Source organism: Pleuronectes platessa, chromosome 6, assembly GCF_947347685.1.
Source record: "Pleuronectes platessa chromosome 6, fPlePla1.1, whole genome shotgun sequence".
Lineage (NCBI taxonomy): Eukaryota > Metazoa > Chordata > Actinopteri > Pleuronectiformes > Pleuronectidae > Pleuronectes > Pleuronectes platessa.
The window spans coordinates 23,694,516-23,710,686 of NC_070631.1; the positions used below are offsets into that span (position 1 = coordinate 23,694,516).

At 44.6% G+C, this 16,171-nt stretch overlaps 2 protein-coding genes across 6 annotated transcripts in view; one reads left to right on the forward strand and one right to left on the reverse strand.

Moving 5' to 3' along the window:
• Positions 1-1,381: 1,381 nt before the first annotated feature.
• On the reverse strand, positions 1,382-14,348 carry LOC128442716 (eukaryotic translation initiation factor 4 gamma 1). Of its 2 annotated transcripts, none has more exons than XR_008338873.1 (3): positions 14,222-14,348; positions 5,464-5,559; positions 1,382-1,845 (listed from the first exon to the last, which is right to left on the reverse strand). XR_008338873.1 is itself a non-coding variant. In XM_053425285.1 (3 exons), exons 1-3 carry the CDS (start codon positions 14,284-14,286, stop codon positions 1,438-1,440), a joined length of 591 nt encoding a protein of 196 aa, XP_053281260.1. In that variant the 5' UTR covers positions 14,287-14,288; the 3' UTR covers positions 1,382-1,437. The 2 variants fall into 2 exon arrangements, 1 of the variants encoding a protein (XP_053281260.1); XM_053425285.1 differs by lacking the exon at positions 5,464-5,559 and adding an exon at positions 4,867-4,984 and having other exon boundaries at positions 14,222-14,288.
• Positions 12,003-16,171, forward strand: part of tns2a (tensin 2a) — a 50,907-nt gene continuing 46,738 nt past the window's right edge. For all 4 annotated transcript variants that reach the window (XM_053425279.1, XM_053425281.1, XM_053425280.1 and 1 more), the window contains exon 1: positions 12,003-13,068. In XM_053425279.1, the coding sequence (XP_053281254.1) occupies positions 12,940-13,068 (129 nt within the window). In that variant the 5' untranslated portion in view covers positions 12,003-12,939. The remainder of the gene's footprint in view (positions 13,069-16,171) is intronic.

Consider the following 16,171-nt stretch of genomic DNA (forward strand, 5'->3'; position numbering starts at 1 on the left):
TACATTCAAGAAAGTAAAAAAAAAAAATCTTGAATCTGCACCCTGATCTCGATCCCCACCCAAATATAATGGGTTCTTCCATTTGTCATTCCCTACTCCTCGATTTCATGGAAATCAGTGAAGTAGATGAGTAACCCTGCGAACAAACAACACAAACAAACACAGATTAAATCATAAGATCCTTGGCAGAGATAAGAATGAATATCTACTTTTAACAACTATGAAAGAAAAGTGCTCTTAAAAAGTGGAAATAGGATGGACATCATCTATCAAGGCCCACTGTCGCTAGCTTTCTTTGAAACAGCTTCATTATTCAGAGGCTTGGTTGAAAACTGTAACTTCTCAATGTGTGTGTATGTCTTAACTGGGAAGGTGTGTCCACACTTTACATTTTTATTGTTAGGGAATTATTATAAAATAGAAAGCGCTCATAAAGGTGTTAATTGGATCGACACCATCTAAAATGTTGTGTCGGCTCGATTGTGTGATTTCATCCAAAGGAATGTGTTGCTATTTCACAAGGTGGTGGTCCCAAGTGCAACACTTTAAACGAAGCAGGTTTAAAGGGTTTTATTGACCAAAAAAGGGAAGTTGGGAGAGAAAAAGCGATGAGCAGAGGGAAAGGATAGTTTGAGTTGGCTCATGAGGTGGTGGTAGGCTGGCATAACACTATAACTGAGACATAATATTAGACTTGAAGAAACACACACTAGCACGCAAGCAACTTGAACTCACAAGCACCTCATGCAGCCTACTCTAGCTACCAATGTAGATGAGCAGACGATCTGGTGAAGAGTGGATGAAAGGCTGTGGATGCGGGTGTCTGGCAAGGAAGAGGAGGAGATAGGAGGTAACCAGGAGGCAGGAGTAGACTGAAGAGCTAAACCTGACACACGCACACAAAATACAAAAGTTTCTACAGAATCCTGTTGATGCAGACGAGCTTTGCAGAGGTGTCTCCAACTCAAGAGCAGTAGAGGATTACAGTAACCTGAGTGTTTTGCAGACCCCACAATATAATTCCACCTTTCCATCACAAGATGGTAGTATTGTCATTTAGAAGAATTGTATTGCCCAGTGTCTACAGTAAGCATGTGTGCACTCCAATCGCTATTTATTGGGGCCCGAGCACTGACAGGCACTGACAGACAGTGAGACCCTATTGAAATATTATTATTATTATCATTTTTCAGAACAAATTAATTGGCTTTTTGAGGGCTTTAACATACTCAAATTCTTACCAAAAGTTGCCGAAAATTTGAAAGTTGTTAAAATGTATATATTCTAGAGGAGCCCCCTGTTGATCTAAATAAGTTCAGTATAGTACTTTTGTCAAATGTTGTCCCAGACACTCTCCAGTTATCTCTGCTTTTCATTGGTTAGTGAGAAATAGGGAAATGTAAAGTTATATTTCCCACGTGTGTTTTCATTGAAATGTTAGTGGGGGGTGGACCCGGCTCTCTTCCTTGCGCCCACTGTGTCCTTCAACAAAAGGGAGAGCCTTGGTGCCCAAGAGAGAGAGAGAGAGAGAGACGGCCCGTCTCCGTTTTGCAGCAGCCTCCTGATGCAGCAGTGCATTGCTTTCTCACCCAGAACCTTTGATATGAACTGCTCCCCAATAAACCTGATGGTATTGAGGAAGCGACAGGAGGGTTTGGCCTTGTTTCGCTCTTCTCTCAGCCGATCAATCACCCTCACGTCCCTGACTGGCTCCAGGCAGGACCTCCCATTCTGAGAAATGTCCTCCCTGTCAAAGTTCTTCCTGTGCTCTGCCTGGCAGTGTTTGACAAGCAGACACCTGAAGGAGACTCTGGCCGACCAGTCAGTTAAGGATTGGACTTCCACCTGAAGAGGAGAAAACCAGAAGGAAATATTAACACTAGTGCAACTCACATACTTCGGAAAACATCGTGATTACTTCTATAAAAATAACCACTTTATACAGCAAACACCAAATGCATAATTTTTGTATCGCTACCCTTCTCATGCACACCATGGGTAAAAAATGACCTGTTTTAATTCCCTGTTTTATGAATGCATGGCATGAGTGTTTCTTTGCTATCTTCTTTGAAATCAATTTATTTCTTCATTTAATATTACAGAAATATAAACACAAATCATAATTTTCATTTTTCCTTTCTTACTTTATGAACAAATGTAAATTCTTGTTAAGTTTGATTTCACAATACATTACTAATGAGAAAGAAAAATATGTCCAATACAAAATTGATGTTTGTCCATAAAGTAATAAAGGAAAAATAAAGATCAATATTGCTGGAGCCGAGTTGCTAGGCAGATTTTGTGGGGCACATCTGAAAGTGCCCCATCACCCAATGTTAACTTGGTGTTTCCATGGCGACAGTCTTAAGCTTGCGCCGCTGCCCCCACAGCAGAGACGGACGGCAAGAGAGAAGCTCATTTCACAGAGCAAGCTCACAGACAGAAACACACACGAATCAAATGATTCCAAAACAAGACTATAATGCTTGTGAGTCAAGTTTATTCACACACACATTCAGGCTACTGTGCATATAAAATAAAATAAGTGCAGTGACCCACGTGCCCCTAATGTTGAAACGCCAACTGCAACTACAACGACTTCGCATTATCAAATGCTTGCTGACAGGACAATGACCAGATGTATTTTACTTTACCCTTGAGTAGGTCAGTCAGAGGAGCGACAACCGTAGAAAAGTTGCTGCAAAAACTGCGGTAGTAACTCACAAGCCCAAGGAACTGCTGGAGCTCCTTTTTAGTTGTGGGCACTGGGTAGTGCTCAATGGCAGTCACTTTAGCCTGAAGGGGCCGCACAATCCCCTGCCCCACTACCTTGCCCAGGTATCTAACTGTGGCCTTAGCAAACTCACACTTTGCCAAATTTACAGTCAAACGGGCATTACGCAGGTGGTCAAACAGCTGCTCAATACGAACCACATGCTCCTCCCAAGTATTAGTGTAAATCACAACATCATCCAGGTACACAGCACATCCTTCAAGCCCAGACACAACCATGTTCATCAGGCGCTGGAAGGTGGCTGGTGCATTCCGCAACCCAAAGCTCATCACTGAATAAGAGAAAAGACCAGAAGGCGTTATAAAGGCTGAAATTTCCCTTGCTCTCTTGGACAGAGGTACCTGCCAATAACCCTTTAATAAATCAAAGGTACTAACATACTGGGCTGAACCGACCTGATCCACACAATCCTCCATACGTGGCAGTGGAAAAGCGTCTGGTTTGGTGACTCCATTAACCTTACGGTAGTATGTGCAAAATCTGGGACTCTTATCAGATTTGTCTACGATGAGGCAAGGAGACGCCCAGCTAGAGGATGACGGCTCTGCGATACCGTTTTCAAGCATATACTTTATCTCAACGTCCATCACCTTACGCTTCTCCTCAGACACGCGATAGAAACGCTGACGGATTGGCTGTGCCTCGCCCACATCAATGTCATGTTCCATCAAGTGTGTTCTACTAGGTGTATCACCAAATAAAGAAGGATAGCCATTAACAAGAGCAGACAGCTCAGCACCCCTCTCCGCAGACAGGTGACCAAACATAGACTCCAGATCACGCAGTGTCTCAGAGTTTTTCAACCGACCTTTCAACAGACTGTCATCAGGCGATATAACCCCGTCATCCTCCTGCAGAGGAAAATGTGCACTACCAACTGGGACCGCGACTAAAATAGGACTAACAGACCCTTTCAGCTCCCTACTGCTGCATACAGAATCCTCTGACTCACGAGCATAATAGGGTTTGAGCAGATTTATATGGCAGAGCTGGGTTGGTTTTCTGCGCAAGGGTGTTGACAATAAATAGTTTTGACTTGAAGTCTGACGCAACACTGTCAACGGCCCAGTGAACTTAGCTTCAAAAGGAGAGCTGAAAACTGGCAACAACGCAAGAACCTGGTCACCAGGACTAAACTGGCGCTGCACAGTTTTACGGTCGTAAAGCCGCTTCATTCTCACCTGTGAAGAGGCCAACTTTTCCCTAGCCATCTCCCCAGCTGCGTACAACCTGTGGCGGAAACCATTAACATAATTAATCAGGTTCTGAGGCGGTACTGGTTTCTCCACAGTGTCATGCAATAATGCGAGTGGCCCACGCACTGTATGGCCAAAAACCAGTTCATTCGGGCTAAAACCTGTGCTCTCCTGCACAACCTCTCTGGCTGCTAACAGTAGCCACGGTAGCCCCTCTTCCCAATCTTTGTTCAATTGAACACAATACCCCCGTAACAGAGACTTGAGGGTCTGGTGGAACCTCTCCAAAGCTCCCTGACTCTGAGCGTGGTATGCAGAAGCCTGATTATGTCTAACATGCAACTGCTTTAGAACTTGGGCAAATAAATGGGATGAAAAATTTGATCCTTGGTCACTCTGAATTACTTTCGGAATTCAAAAAATGGAAATGAACCGTGTCAGTGGTTTGACTACAGCCTTAGCAGTAATGGAACGCAATGGATACACAGCCGGATACCTGGTGCTCTGACACATTACTGTCAGCAGGTAGCTGCTACCAGACTTGGAACGAGGCAGAGGACCCACACAGTCTATTATCAGGTGCTCGAATGGCTGCTCCACCACCGGAATCGTGTATAAAGGAGCCGGGAAAATACCCTGATTGGGTTTACCGGTCATTTGACATGTATGGCACGTTTTGACATAACCAGACACATCCCTCCTTACACAGGGCCAGAAAAAGTATCGCAGCAAGTACTCATATGTCTTAGTAACTCCCAAATGGCCTGACTGATCATGAGCGGTTTTCAGAACTTCTCCATGAAACTTAGAAGGAACTACTACCTGAAACACAGGATTATCAGCAAAGCTATCACCATGTGGAAGCCATTTTCTCACCAGCAACTTGTCCTGAAGCAAGTACCCACTAGCAGCACTCCTTCCTTCCTCAGTGGTGAGAACCAAGTCAAACAGTTGGCCCAGCGAGGAATCAGCTCTCTCCTCCGCCACTAGGTCACTGCGAGACAGAGTTAGGAAAGAGTTAGGAATAGGCACCCTCTCTTCTGCCCCCTCCTGCTCAGATGCAGGTTCAGGCCCCGACTCTGCACGGCCCATAGCCTGTGTCACTGCACATGCAGTAAACACCCCAGGGAAGCGCTGAGCACTCTCATCGGGTTCTCCTGTAACACAGGGTGAGGATGTCACTATTGGAGGAATGGGATTTGGCTGAGTTCCAGCCCACACACGGCTACCTGCCAGGTCATTTCCCACTATGACCTCCACGCCCTCAATGGGTAATGCAGGCCGCACGCCCAGGACCACCTCACCTTTGACCAACCCACAGTTGAACACCATCTTATGCAGTGGGACAGGGAACACACTCAAACCCATACCTCGCATCAAAACCCGGTCCCCTGTATCCGAGTCTCCAGAAAAAGGTAAGACAGAGCTCACTATGTATGAATTTAAAGCCCCAGTGTCCCTCAGAATCTTTACCGGTACAGTGATGTCACTCCCCACAAGTGACACGAAGCCGTCCGACAAGAACGCAGAGAAATCAGACCCCAAGCTGCCTTTCACTCCAGATTGCACCTGTTGACAGGGAGAAACAGAATTGGTTGAGTCAACAGAACCAGCAAACAGTGCTGGTGTAACCTGTCCCCTACCACTTCCACGTTTAGCTTTTGGACACTCCGCTTTCCAATGGCCCTTGCCCCCACAGTAATGGCATGTGTTTGAGTCAAACTCCATCTGACCACGTGTAGCAAATTCTGATCTACCTGAGCGAGGACTAAATGCTTCCCTCCCTGTACCTGTACGAAACATACTGCTTCCCCCCCTGTACCCAACATCACGAGAACAGAGCTCACGGTTTTCCCTGTGGGTAAGCACATACTCGTCTGCCAGTACAGCAGCCTCTGCAGCAGTCATCACTCTACGCTCAGTGATATGAACAGCAATGTGGCTAGGGATGGAGATCTTGAACTGTTCCAGCACAATCAAGTCACACAAAGCTTCATACGTGTCAACTTTCAGGGCAGCACCCCACCGAGTGAAATGAGAAACCAGCTCCCTGGCAAACTCCACATGCGTCTGTTTAGCCGATTTCTCCCATGTACGGAACTTCTGGCGATACGCCTCAGGCACTAACTCATATGCCCTTAACACTGCAGCCTTGACATTAAGATAAACTCTACTGTCTGCGACAGTGAGAGCAGAGTAGGCTTCCTGTGCTTTGCCTGTTAAAACACACTGTAAAAGTAATGTGCTGTCAGCGTTTGACCAGTTTCTACTTTCACTTACCTGCTCAAAAAGCAAGAAAAAGTCTTGAGGTCCTGTTCATTAAACTGAGGAACCAAACCCAGATCCTTGGCAACATCAAACCCATGACCAGGGGCAGGATGACCAAGCTGGCCTACACCCATAGCTACAGCAGGCAACCTACGCGCCTCCAGCTCAAGTCTTTTACCCACAACCTCTTGTCTCAAGAGCCACTTTCTCTCTCTCTATCTGCAACAAAAGCAATTCCCTGTTCTGGTCAAAAGAAAACCTAGCTTCCATAGCAACAGGTAAATCAGCAGCAGCATAAGTTTCTATGATAATCCCTGCTTCTACCAAATGTGCTTTTATGCTAAACCTAATGCCCTCTTTCGACCTCTTATCCCCGACCTGCGCATGATAACGCTCCGCGATTTCCAACAGCTGGTCTCTAGAACAGCTGTTCAACAACTCCTCCGAAGGAGCTTTGAGAAAATCCTCCACACTGGCCATCAGAACAATCTGTTAACACAATCAGAAAACCACAACGCCACTGAGCTCACAGCCTTGCCAGTCAACCGGCGCTACCGAGGCCTGTCCCTCTAACTGCCTACCCAAAATCTAAATAAGCTCCCCCCCTAGTCTTCAGGCGCTTCTGTGGCGGGCTCCTTAAAACACCAAGCCCGATAGTCCGGTAAGGCAACCAGAAACTGGCGACCTCACGCCGCAACTACGGAGTGTCCCCGAGCAAATGCTACTAACCACTCCACACCACATTAACCACCCCCCAAACGAATTCCAAAGGGAAGACGCTCTTATCCTACCAGGGACAGAACACGGCAACTTACCACTGACATGACTACAAGACAACAGATCTCAGCGGCACACAACCGATAACAAGATAGCCCTTCAACCAGCACAACTGCCCGTCTACACAATACACGAAACACAATGCTTATTCAAATACCAAAACTACTCACCGCACTCGTCGCTCTCCCAAACAACCACCACTCACAGCCACTGCTGCTACCACTACTAAACACTAACCTCTGACGTCACACTCAAAAGGTTAAACACAATCGGACGAGCCCCCATGTTACGCAGCCTGACTCTGAGCTTTGTCAACAAACGAGGGAGACGGACGAGAGATGAACAAAATAACAATTATTATTTATTATAACACTAAGATAACAATAGCCAAAGTCAATAACCAAGTGAAAAACAGCCGTCTGCAACCGGGAAGGGATCTCCCCAGAACTGGAAGAGTCGTCTTGATATAACCAGACCGGGCACAGGTGTGGCTCATCAGGCCTGACGACCTATCACTCCACCAGGACACCTGAAAGAGAGAAGACACCTAGTGGAGTGGAGGGTCGTCACAATATATATATATATACGAACTAAAGAAATAGAGTAGGAACTGACTTTTCATGCATATCTGATATAATATCACCAACCCATACCCAGCAACTAAGGATTTAAAACAATATTAATGTTAAACCACAAGAGGGCACAACAGGATTTCTAGGCTGGGAAGGTCAATCATCAGCCCGTGAATCTTGTGAGTTCCATTTTAAAGAGTTTTTTTTATAAATTACCAGATACCTGTGGTTTGAACACACTCTATTTAGATAACTTTTGATTCTACCGAACAACACATGGTGCCCTGATGTTCCCCTTCTGCCCATGTAGAACACATTACTCATACCACTAAACAGAGATGGGAAAGTAAATCATTATTCTTCATCATCTCATCTTCAGGCTGCTTTAGATTGGCCCAGATTATCCACACATTGGACGTGAGGAATTATTACTTGAATTATTACTCATCTACAGAAGGGAAGGATCTACCACATATTTCAATCATGTCACCCTTCAAAAATCAGTAAACTACAGTCATTGCAGCATGTGGTTCCATTTCACATGCCTGTATGAACTACATGTTGAATAGACTTTGAGCAGTGAAGACACCATGGAGGGCACTGAGGTAGGCGTGGACTTGGTATCAAATCTTGAACAATGAATCTCCAACCATGCTCTCTTTTTTGGTTTGACTGATTCTTTCACTGAATATCACAGATCCACTGTGAGCAGACATACTCTCCACTCCGATGCCGTTGTGGCCAAACCTCTGAGGACTTGGTGTCAGAAGGTTCCTGTCTGATTCATAGCAGGTTGTCTTCTCCTTGAATAGGAATGTCATTGTAACTGCTTCCCAAGAGCAAACCCAATCATCATTAATGTCCCAGAACATTGTGGACTGGTTAAGAGCCTCTTTTGAAGAGTTGTCTCTGAGGAATGTGACACTTTGAGGAGCCTGATTAATTCCCCACGAAAATATGTGCTTTCAGCTGTACTTAGCAGCCTTAGTTATATACGTGTCACATCGAAAGACCATACAGACTCAATCAGTTTGTTTTCCCCTTTTTATTAGATATCAGGTTTATTGAATGCCAGCCAACCAGTCAACCAACCAACTAACCAACCAAATAACCAGCCAACCAAAGAACCAAAGAACCAAAACGACAAAACAACCAACCAAAAAGCCAGCCAGCAATATAACCGCCAAACAAACAAACCAGCCAACCAGCCAACAAACAAAGCAACCAACCAATCAGCCAAACAAACCTACTAGCCAACCAGCCTAAACCAAACAATCAATGAACCAAACAATTACGTTGTGGTTAGAAACATCACCTGGTGATTTATATTAATATCAAACATCTCTCTCTGTCTCTCTCTCTGTCTCTCTCTCTGTCTCTCTGTCTCTCTCTCTATCTCTCTCTATCTCTCTCTCTCTCTCTCTCTCTCTCTCTCTCTCTTTATCTCTCTCTCTCTCTCTCTCGCTCTTTCTCTCTCTCTATCTCTCTCTGTGTTGATTCTCCTGCACAGATATGATATCAAAAATGATTTCGGTATAGCATGGATGCTCAAGTATGTATGTAGTAAAAGCTAGAGCACTGTAATTTCCTCTTGAGGCTGTAAACCAAGCAGAAATGTGTAAATACCTGAGAAATTCTTCTTGAAAACGTAGAAAGCAGAAAACTTCCACCGAGTGGGACGTCTGCTGGTTCATAGTGAACTGACGTGAGACATTTGTTTCTCCCTCTAAAACTGTTTTAGATGGAGACAGTGAAACACTGATGAAAACCAATGTCCACCTTTCTAACAGTGGTTTGGTCTGCTTACTTTCTTTACATCCAAAATGACAGACTAGGAGCTGTATCTAGTTTTTTTTTTAACAAGGCAGTAACCTCGTGACATTTGCGGGTGTTTGGCGTCACAAAGCAGAACTCCACTGTACCGTCTCCTGCTGTGGAGGTAAACTGGACATCTTTAACTTTTACTGCCACTTTTCACTTGGCCTTTACACAGCAGAGACCGGGAACTGCAGAACTGGACGATTTTCTATCAGCAGGATTGTCCCAAAAATTTGGATATGACGTATTTCCAGCCTGGCTTGACTTTTATTTCAATTTCCTCCATTCCTTTCCATGATGACTCAGCTGACGCCTTTCAGACCTCTGTTTCCTGCTTTTGTGTTCAATTTGTCAAATCTGTCTCAAAGATGGAAAGACTTCAAATTCTTCTGTGCTTCGTGCAAAAGTAACACATTTTTCCTTATACTGATTGAAAAGCTAAAGTCTGTGAACACCACATCACTTTCAAACTGCACAAGACGATTTTGTAAGATTCCAATTTTTCTTCGTCTTTTTGTACCTTTCTATTTCATTACCCAGCTGGCATGGCTTTTTTTCCCTCCAATTATAATGGACTTTTGAAAACTTTCCTGTCCATAATCCGGTGTTGTTAGACGGGCACAGTGCCACAGAGGCCAACACTGGTGTGAAGTTTTCATCCTGTCTTACTTGATCCCATAACTTTGTCTCATGCGCTTACAGCTTGATTAATCTGAATTTTCCTGCTTCCACTCTTGAATTGTTGGTTTTGGACATTAAAAAAAATTAGCCTCATCCTTAAGATGTTGAATCTACATTAAGTTTACGTTCACCCACGAGTAGGCAGAGAAATTCTGAAGTGAATCCTGAAAACGCGAAATAATAATTGTTTGTGTGTCTGTGTGCGTGTGTGTGTGTGTGACAGTGCAATAGTTCTATCCTGTCCGTCTCATGCCGTGGGACTTGTGCTTGTTGATGAGATGTGAACTTAACCACTGCACACACCCTTGGCGTGGAAGACCTCGGTTACTCTGTGGCCTGGCAAATATATTATTGCTATGTCAATTTAAAACACTCACACATACTCACTCACACACACACACACACACACACACACACACACACACACACACACACACATACACAATTATGTGGTTGTCCAGGACTGACCCACATAGGCAGATGCTTGGACACAGCCCAGGAACCAAAGAGAGGGTTGTTTAGCACAGAGGGAAATGAGTGTGTGAGCACACAACTATTTTATTACTGTCGGGAAACTATGTGAAATATGTTTACAATGTCTAAAGTTGAGGGAAGACTTTCGAGTCTTGAAAGATGTTGTGTTATTACACGATGCCTTCACGGGAGGCTCGGGCAGCGTCATCTACGACATCATCACAACTGTATCTATTTCTGTACTCCTTTGTTACTTCACTGTTTGTCTCCTCAGATTACAATTCTCCTCTCTTTCTCTCTGGCTGTCCATATTTGGACTTGGTTTATCTTGTCCCTCTGAACTCTTCACTATGATGTTATTCTCTCTCTCTCTCTACACTCCATTCCTCCCCATCAAAATCTCCCACCTTCCAGAAATCTGTCATTAATCTTCACTGATCCAGACTAAGATAAATTTCTGCCAAGTTTCCGCACATGTACCAAATATTCTGCCGCATCTTTGCCAGAAAGACTGTTGAATAAAGATCGTAACTGGGATTTAAAATGAATATACTACCATATTTTTTAATCAGATGATGTTAGGATCTTTCTTATGGCTTTAGAGTTAGGTAATGGCTCAGTCTGCAAACTGGTGCCTGTCTGTCCCCACATTTTCCAGATGCAGGGGTACAGGGTACTGGATACATACATTGGCAGGTCCTGAGTTGATTAGAAGGAGTTCATTTCACTGCATGTAAAACCAGCATGTTAAACACTGTCAGTAGCCTGAGTTTATGTCTGAGAACTTGACTGAAAGTAATACATAAAAGGGACGAATTGAGGGGGAGCAAAAGGAGGGGTCTTGGTCAACTGGAGGGGGGGGGGGGGGGAGACGGAGACAAGATGGAGGGATGGATGGGTGGTAGAACATAGAGGGGGAGGAGAGGAAGGTACACCTGGGAAGGCTTGTCTGGGGCAAAACGCCTGTAACAACAAGACGGCCCTGCCAGTGACTTCAGCCTGAAGATTTTTTTTTTTAAGAAGTGCATGGGGAGAGAAGAAAAACAAATGAGAGGAATAGGGGGGGCTTGGAGAGTAAATACAAAGTAGGGAGGAGGGGTGGGGGTGGTCATCTGGAGGCGCATCAAGAATTTGCCTTTTAAGGGGTACGGTCTCACTCTCCAGAGTCGCAGCCAACAGGCTTCAGGGAGGAGAAATAAACAACAGCAAAAAGACTGTGAGCGAAAGACACATGAGCTATTGCTAAAGTCTCACACTGTGGCAGCAACAGTAAAAACACAGGCGTCTTCTCTGTCCCGAGCAGGAACCCTGTGAACAATGACAAGGACACATTTTACATTGCTTCAGAACACGTCTTACATCCATTGTGTTACGTGAGGTGTGGCTTCTGAATGAGACCCTGTTTTCAGGCCTGCTACAAACAAGGCTCTCGCACTGTAAACAAGGGGAGGCTCAGTCCACTCTGAATCACTGGCTCGAGCAGCATCCTGACAGCCGTCGTCACTGTTGTGGTTTTCTTGCTTGTTTTTTTCCAACAATACTAACGATCTCAGGGCACGAGCGCCTGCATCTGGGAGCAGGAAACAAGAGGGGAGCTGAGGAGCAGAGATGGGTGGGGGTGAGAACAGAGAGGTAATTGTATTGAATAAGAGTGAGGCAACCCGTAGTCGAGGGGTTTAGAAGCAGGAGGAGAGGGAGAGAGCAGGAAAGGAGAGACTGCTGCTCCTGGGCTAGAAGCACTGGGAGAAGAAGAAGAGTAGCAACAAGAGGAGAGGAAAAAGGGATAGAAGAAGATAGAGAGAGGCAAACACAGAGGAGCTTCACAGGATGGGGAGATGAGTCCTCGAGCAGTGACCCCCAGGGTCATCTGTGTGAGTCCAGAGACAGAGGATGGAGTGGGTGTGATCGACAGTCATTAAGAAAAACAGTGAGAAAGTTTAAGTTGGAGAAAACTCAGAGAGTTTGGGTGTTTGCAAGTGTGTCTGAAACAAAGAGGAGCAGTGAGAAGGGGGTGGAGGCAGAGAAATGGGGAGTCCACATGTGGCAGCACTGAGTTGGAGAGAGAGGTGTTTTTAAAGTGTGTGCAAGGTGGGGAGGGGGCAGTGCGAGCATGCAGAGTGTATCCTTCCCTCTGTCCCTGCAGCGGCATTGAACGACAGCCAGGAAAAGAGGAAGGGCGTCCTCCTCTTCCACCTCCTCCTCCTCTCCAGCTGACAAAAACAGCTGCCCAGGAGCCCGCACAGAGGACGAGGGGAAGAGGACAGAGAGGGAGAGAGGAGGAGGGAGGACAGAAGAGAGAGAAAAGAAAGAGTGGAGAGAGGAGGGAGAAGTCCCAAAGTTCAGGACCCCTTCCACCTATATGGGTTGCGTCCTGAGCTCGGACGGGTGCGGGGAGGAAGAGGTGCAACCGCTGCCGGTGGTCAGAGACTCGACCCTGAAGAGAAGGAGCCTGGAGAGGAGTGAGAGTGGCAGGATGAGGCTGACAAAGGTCAGTGTGTATGTGCTGGTCACGTGATGAAATGATGACCTGTACATGATTTTTGGATGTGTAGATGTTGATGTGCAGCACTTGCACCACCTTGGGGCCTCTGCGGGGGGGGGGGGGGGGGGGGCTCTGTGTTTGTAAACCTGGTGCTGGACATCTGCCACAGGAGGTGATGGAGAGAGTTTGCCAGTGTTTTTGTTAAGTAATCAGAGATACATTATACAGTATACGTCGGCCTTCTAATTAGTAAGGTATAATGGCTATTTTGTAATCTGTTTTTGGAGCTTCACCCGTCCCCACATGTCATACAAGCTTGGTCAGTTGGATCAGATTTAGCCGTTAAATACAAGTATTCACAGAGTCATTCATATTATTTTACATATAGAACTGGAACTGAACTGGACGTGACTGCAACGCTCATAAAATATAGTTAACAAGCTGAGTTATGCCTCTGAGCTAATGTGTGCTAACTACACTGATGACGGATTGGAAATCTACAACAACAACTACACAATATGATATTTAGACTGACCTTGGGTCTGCAGTGGCCTGAACTTGTTAGACCTCTTCATCGAGTGGACAGGATAACTTGATATAGTGGGATGATTTTACTCAAGAGAACAATGAACAAGTGAGGGATGTTTCCTCTGCACTTACTTCTCGGGTGCAGAGAAACCCGCCATGACTATCACAGCACAGTAATCGTCAAAAGAGGGAGAGAAGGAAGCAAACTCTCTCCTTGAAAGGAGCAGCCGTACTCGTCACAAATAAAAAAAATTGTCAGATGTTCGCACATTTGTTTTCTTTCGATCAAGTTAACGATCTAAGCAAATAGAATAGCAACAGCCCCCATCCCTATATAATCCATTGACAATTAAATACCTTTTATAAGAGAAAATCTGCAACAATCCATTTTGCTCCATTATCCACATTAGCACCACGCATAATGTAGATCACTGCTTTGAGCAGAGTCTCCTCTCTTACAGTATAACTATCTTAAAGATAGGAGTTACAGACTTTGACTCGTCGGCACCATATGTTAAGAACAAAATCCAAACTTCGATCTAGAACTAAAACTAGACCTTTTAAACCTAAAGCCAGACCCTGACATAAACATAAACTTAAACATAAACTTATTAACACAACATGTATTTACCTTATGTTGAATATGAACGATATGGGAGACTTGCTTTTGTCCCCATAACGAGTGTAAGTCCCCATGACGCGACTGTAAACAGATCTAAATCCCTACAACCATGAGTGATGTAGACCACACACACAGGCACGCACACACACACACGCACATGCACGCACACTTAAATGTAGACTCCAGTTCAATGGATTTTCACAAAGTAAACAAAAATAAACAATTGGGATTATGAAGATACATGTTGCTTCTCCCTCCCTTGTGCGTCTTTCAATGAGGAAAAGTTTAGTCTTTTTCAACATTCAACGCACTGCAGCTTATCCTCAACCTTTCTCTCTACAGCCAGCCACGTTTTGTCAGTGGCAGCTTTTCCAGATGCCAGATTCAGAAAGTGACATCGGGGGATGTTAAATCCCTTGATCTGTGTTTGTTGCTCTGCATCCCTATCTGAGGCAAGCAGATCAAAGCTATATTAGCTGTTGCTAGCATATAACACACCTGTATCTGCAAAATAACTGGTAATGCAGGTGGCAATATTTAAAAAGGTAGAAGTACGAAGTCAATATATTGTGCGTGTGTGTGTGTGTGTGTGTATGTGTGTGATTTTTGGTTTGTGTGTGTGTGTGTGTGTGTGTGTGCGAGTGCTAGTTGATAGATGATGCGTATGGCTTCTCCTCTGAGCTGAGGCCACATCTGTGCAGATACAGTGGTGTTGTTATGATGGCCTCAGCATCATAGCATAAACAGGCGCAGGCTTCCTGGCTGGAGCGCAGCTAAAGTTTTATGAGCCGTCAGGAGAACGCTGAGAACGTTGTCCTCTGTCCACCACTCTACATCACATTGGATTACATACAATCTCAAGACTTTGTGCCTTTGTTATCCAGATGTATAAACTGTAAGATTTGTTTACACATAGCCTTCTAAATGTGAATCTGTGTGTGCACTTGTGTATGTGTGTGCGTGTGTGTGTGTGTGCATGCATTCTTAGTTGCACTAAAGTCCCAGTGGCTCATATCACATGCTGTGCAGCGTGGGAATGTTGAGCCCTCTGGTCTACGTCATCTTGTAGTGACTGACCCCAGTACACGGGTGTGGGAACCCGCTGGATCCCACTGATTATCCAAGAGCATGATGTTCTCTCATCTCTTTTATGGTTGTTTTGTATTTGCTTGTTATTTTTGCATTTCATGGAGCTGCAGACCATCACAGATGTGACAGGTCAGATGTTACACTGTCAGTGAGAATATGATTAGGTTTTAATGTCTTTACGTCCGACAGGAACCTTCCACATGCACATTCCTGATCAGACTCATGCCAAGGACTTACTGGAAAACTTGGCAAAGAAATTATGTTCCCCATGCTGCTCGCAGTGAGATTACATAATTTGCTTGTGTTGTATCAGTTACGGGAGACAAGGATGTTTAATTCCATTGTTAATCATTTAATAGTTTATTTAACCGTGACAAGAAAACTGATCATTTCAGTAACTGTTTCTGCAACTTCTTTGCAAGTTTGCGTGAAACAATTCCCTCATGCAGTACTGAATTCTGTTTTAACGTTGTGCCATCGATGATGTAGTGAGCATTGGCGTTTTGTAAGTATTTCACAGCTCACCCTTTGACAGTACATAACCTTTTCTTCTTGGCCTCAAACTCTCATTCATCTTAAATTAGGCCAAAATGTGCTGTGTTGTTCAAAACACACTTTACAGTGTCATATTTTAGTCCCTGTCCAGTGTCTCCCAGACAGTTGTTGATGCAGATTAGTCGAGCGTCAATAAACAACCCTCTAAAAATGTAGTTTTGAAATAAACAGTCAGCGAGAGTCATGTTGAATGCAATTCACGTGGGACACATCAGAGTAGGCGATCCTCAGATACAAGCATTGAAACTGCCAGGTCCTTATAATACATATATATATTATATATATTATACATATATAATATATTATATAAACATA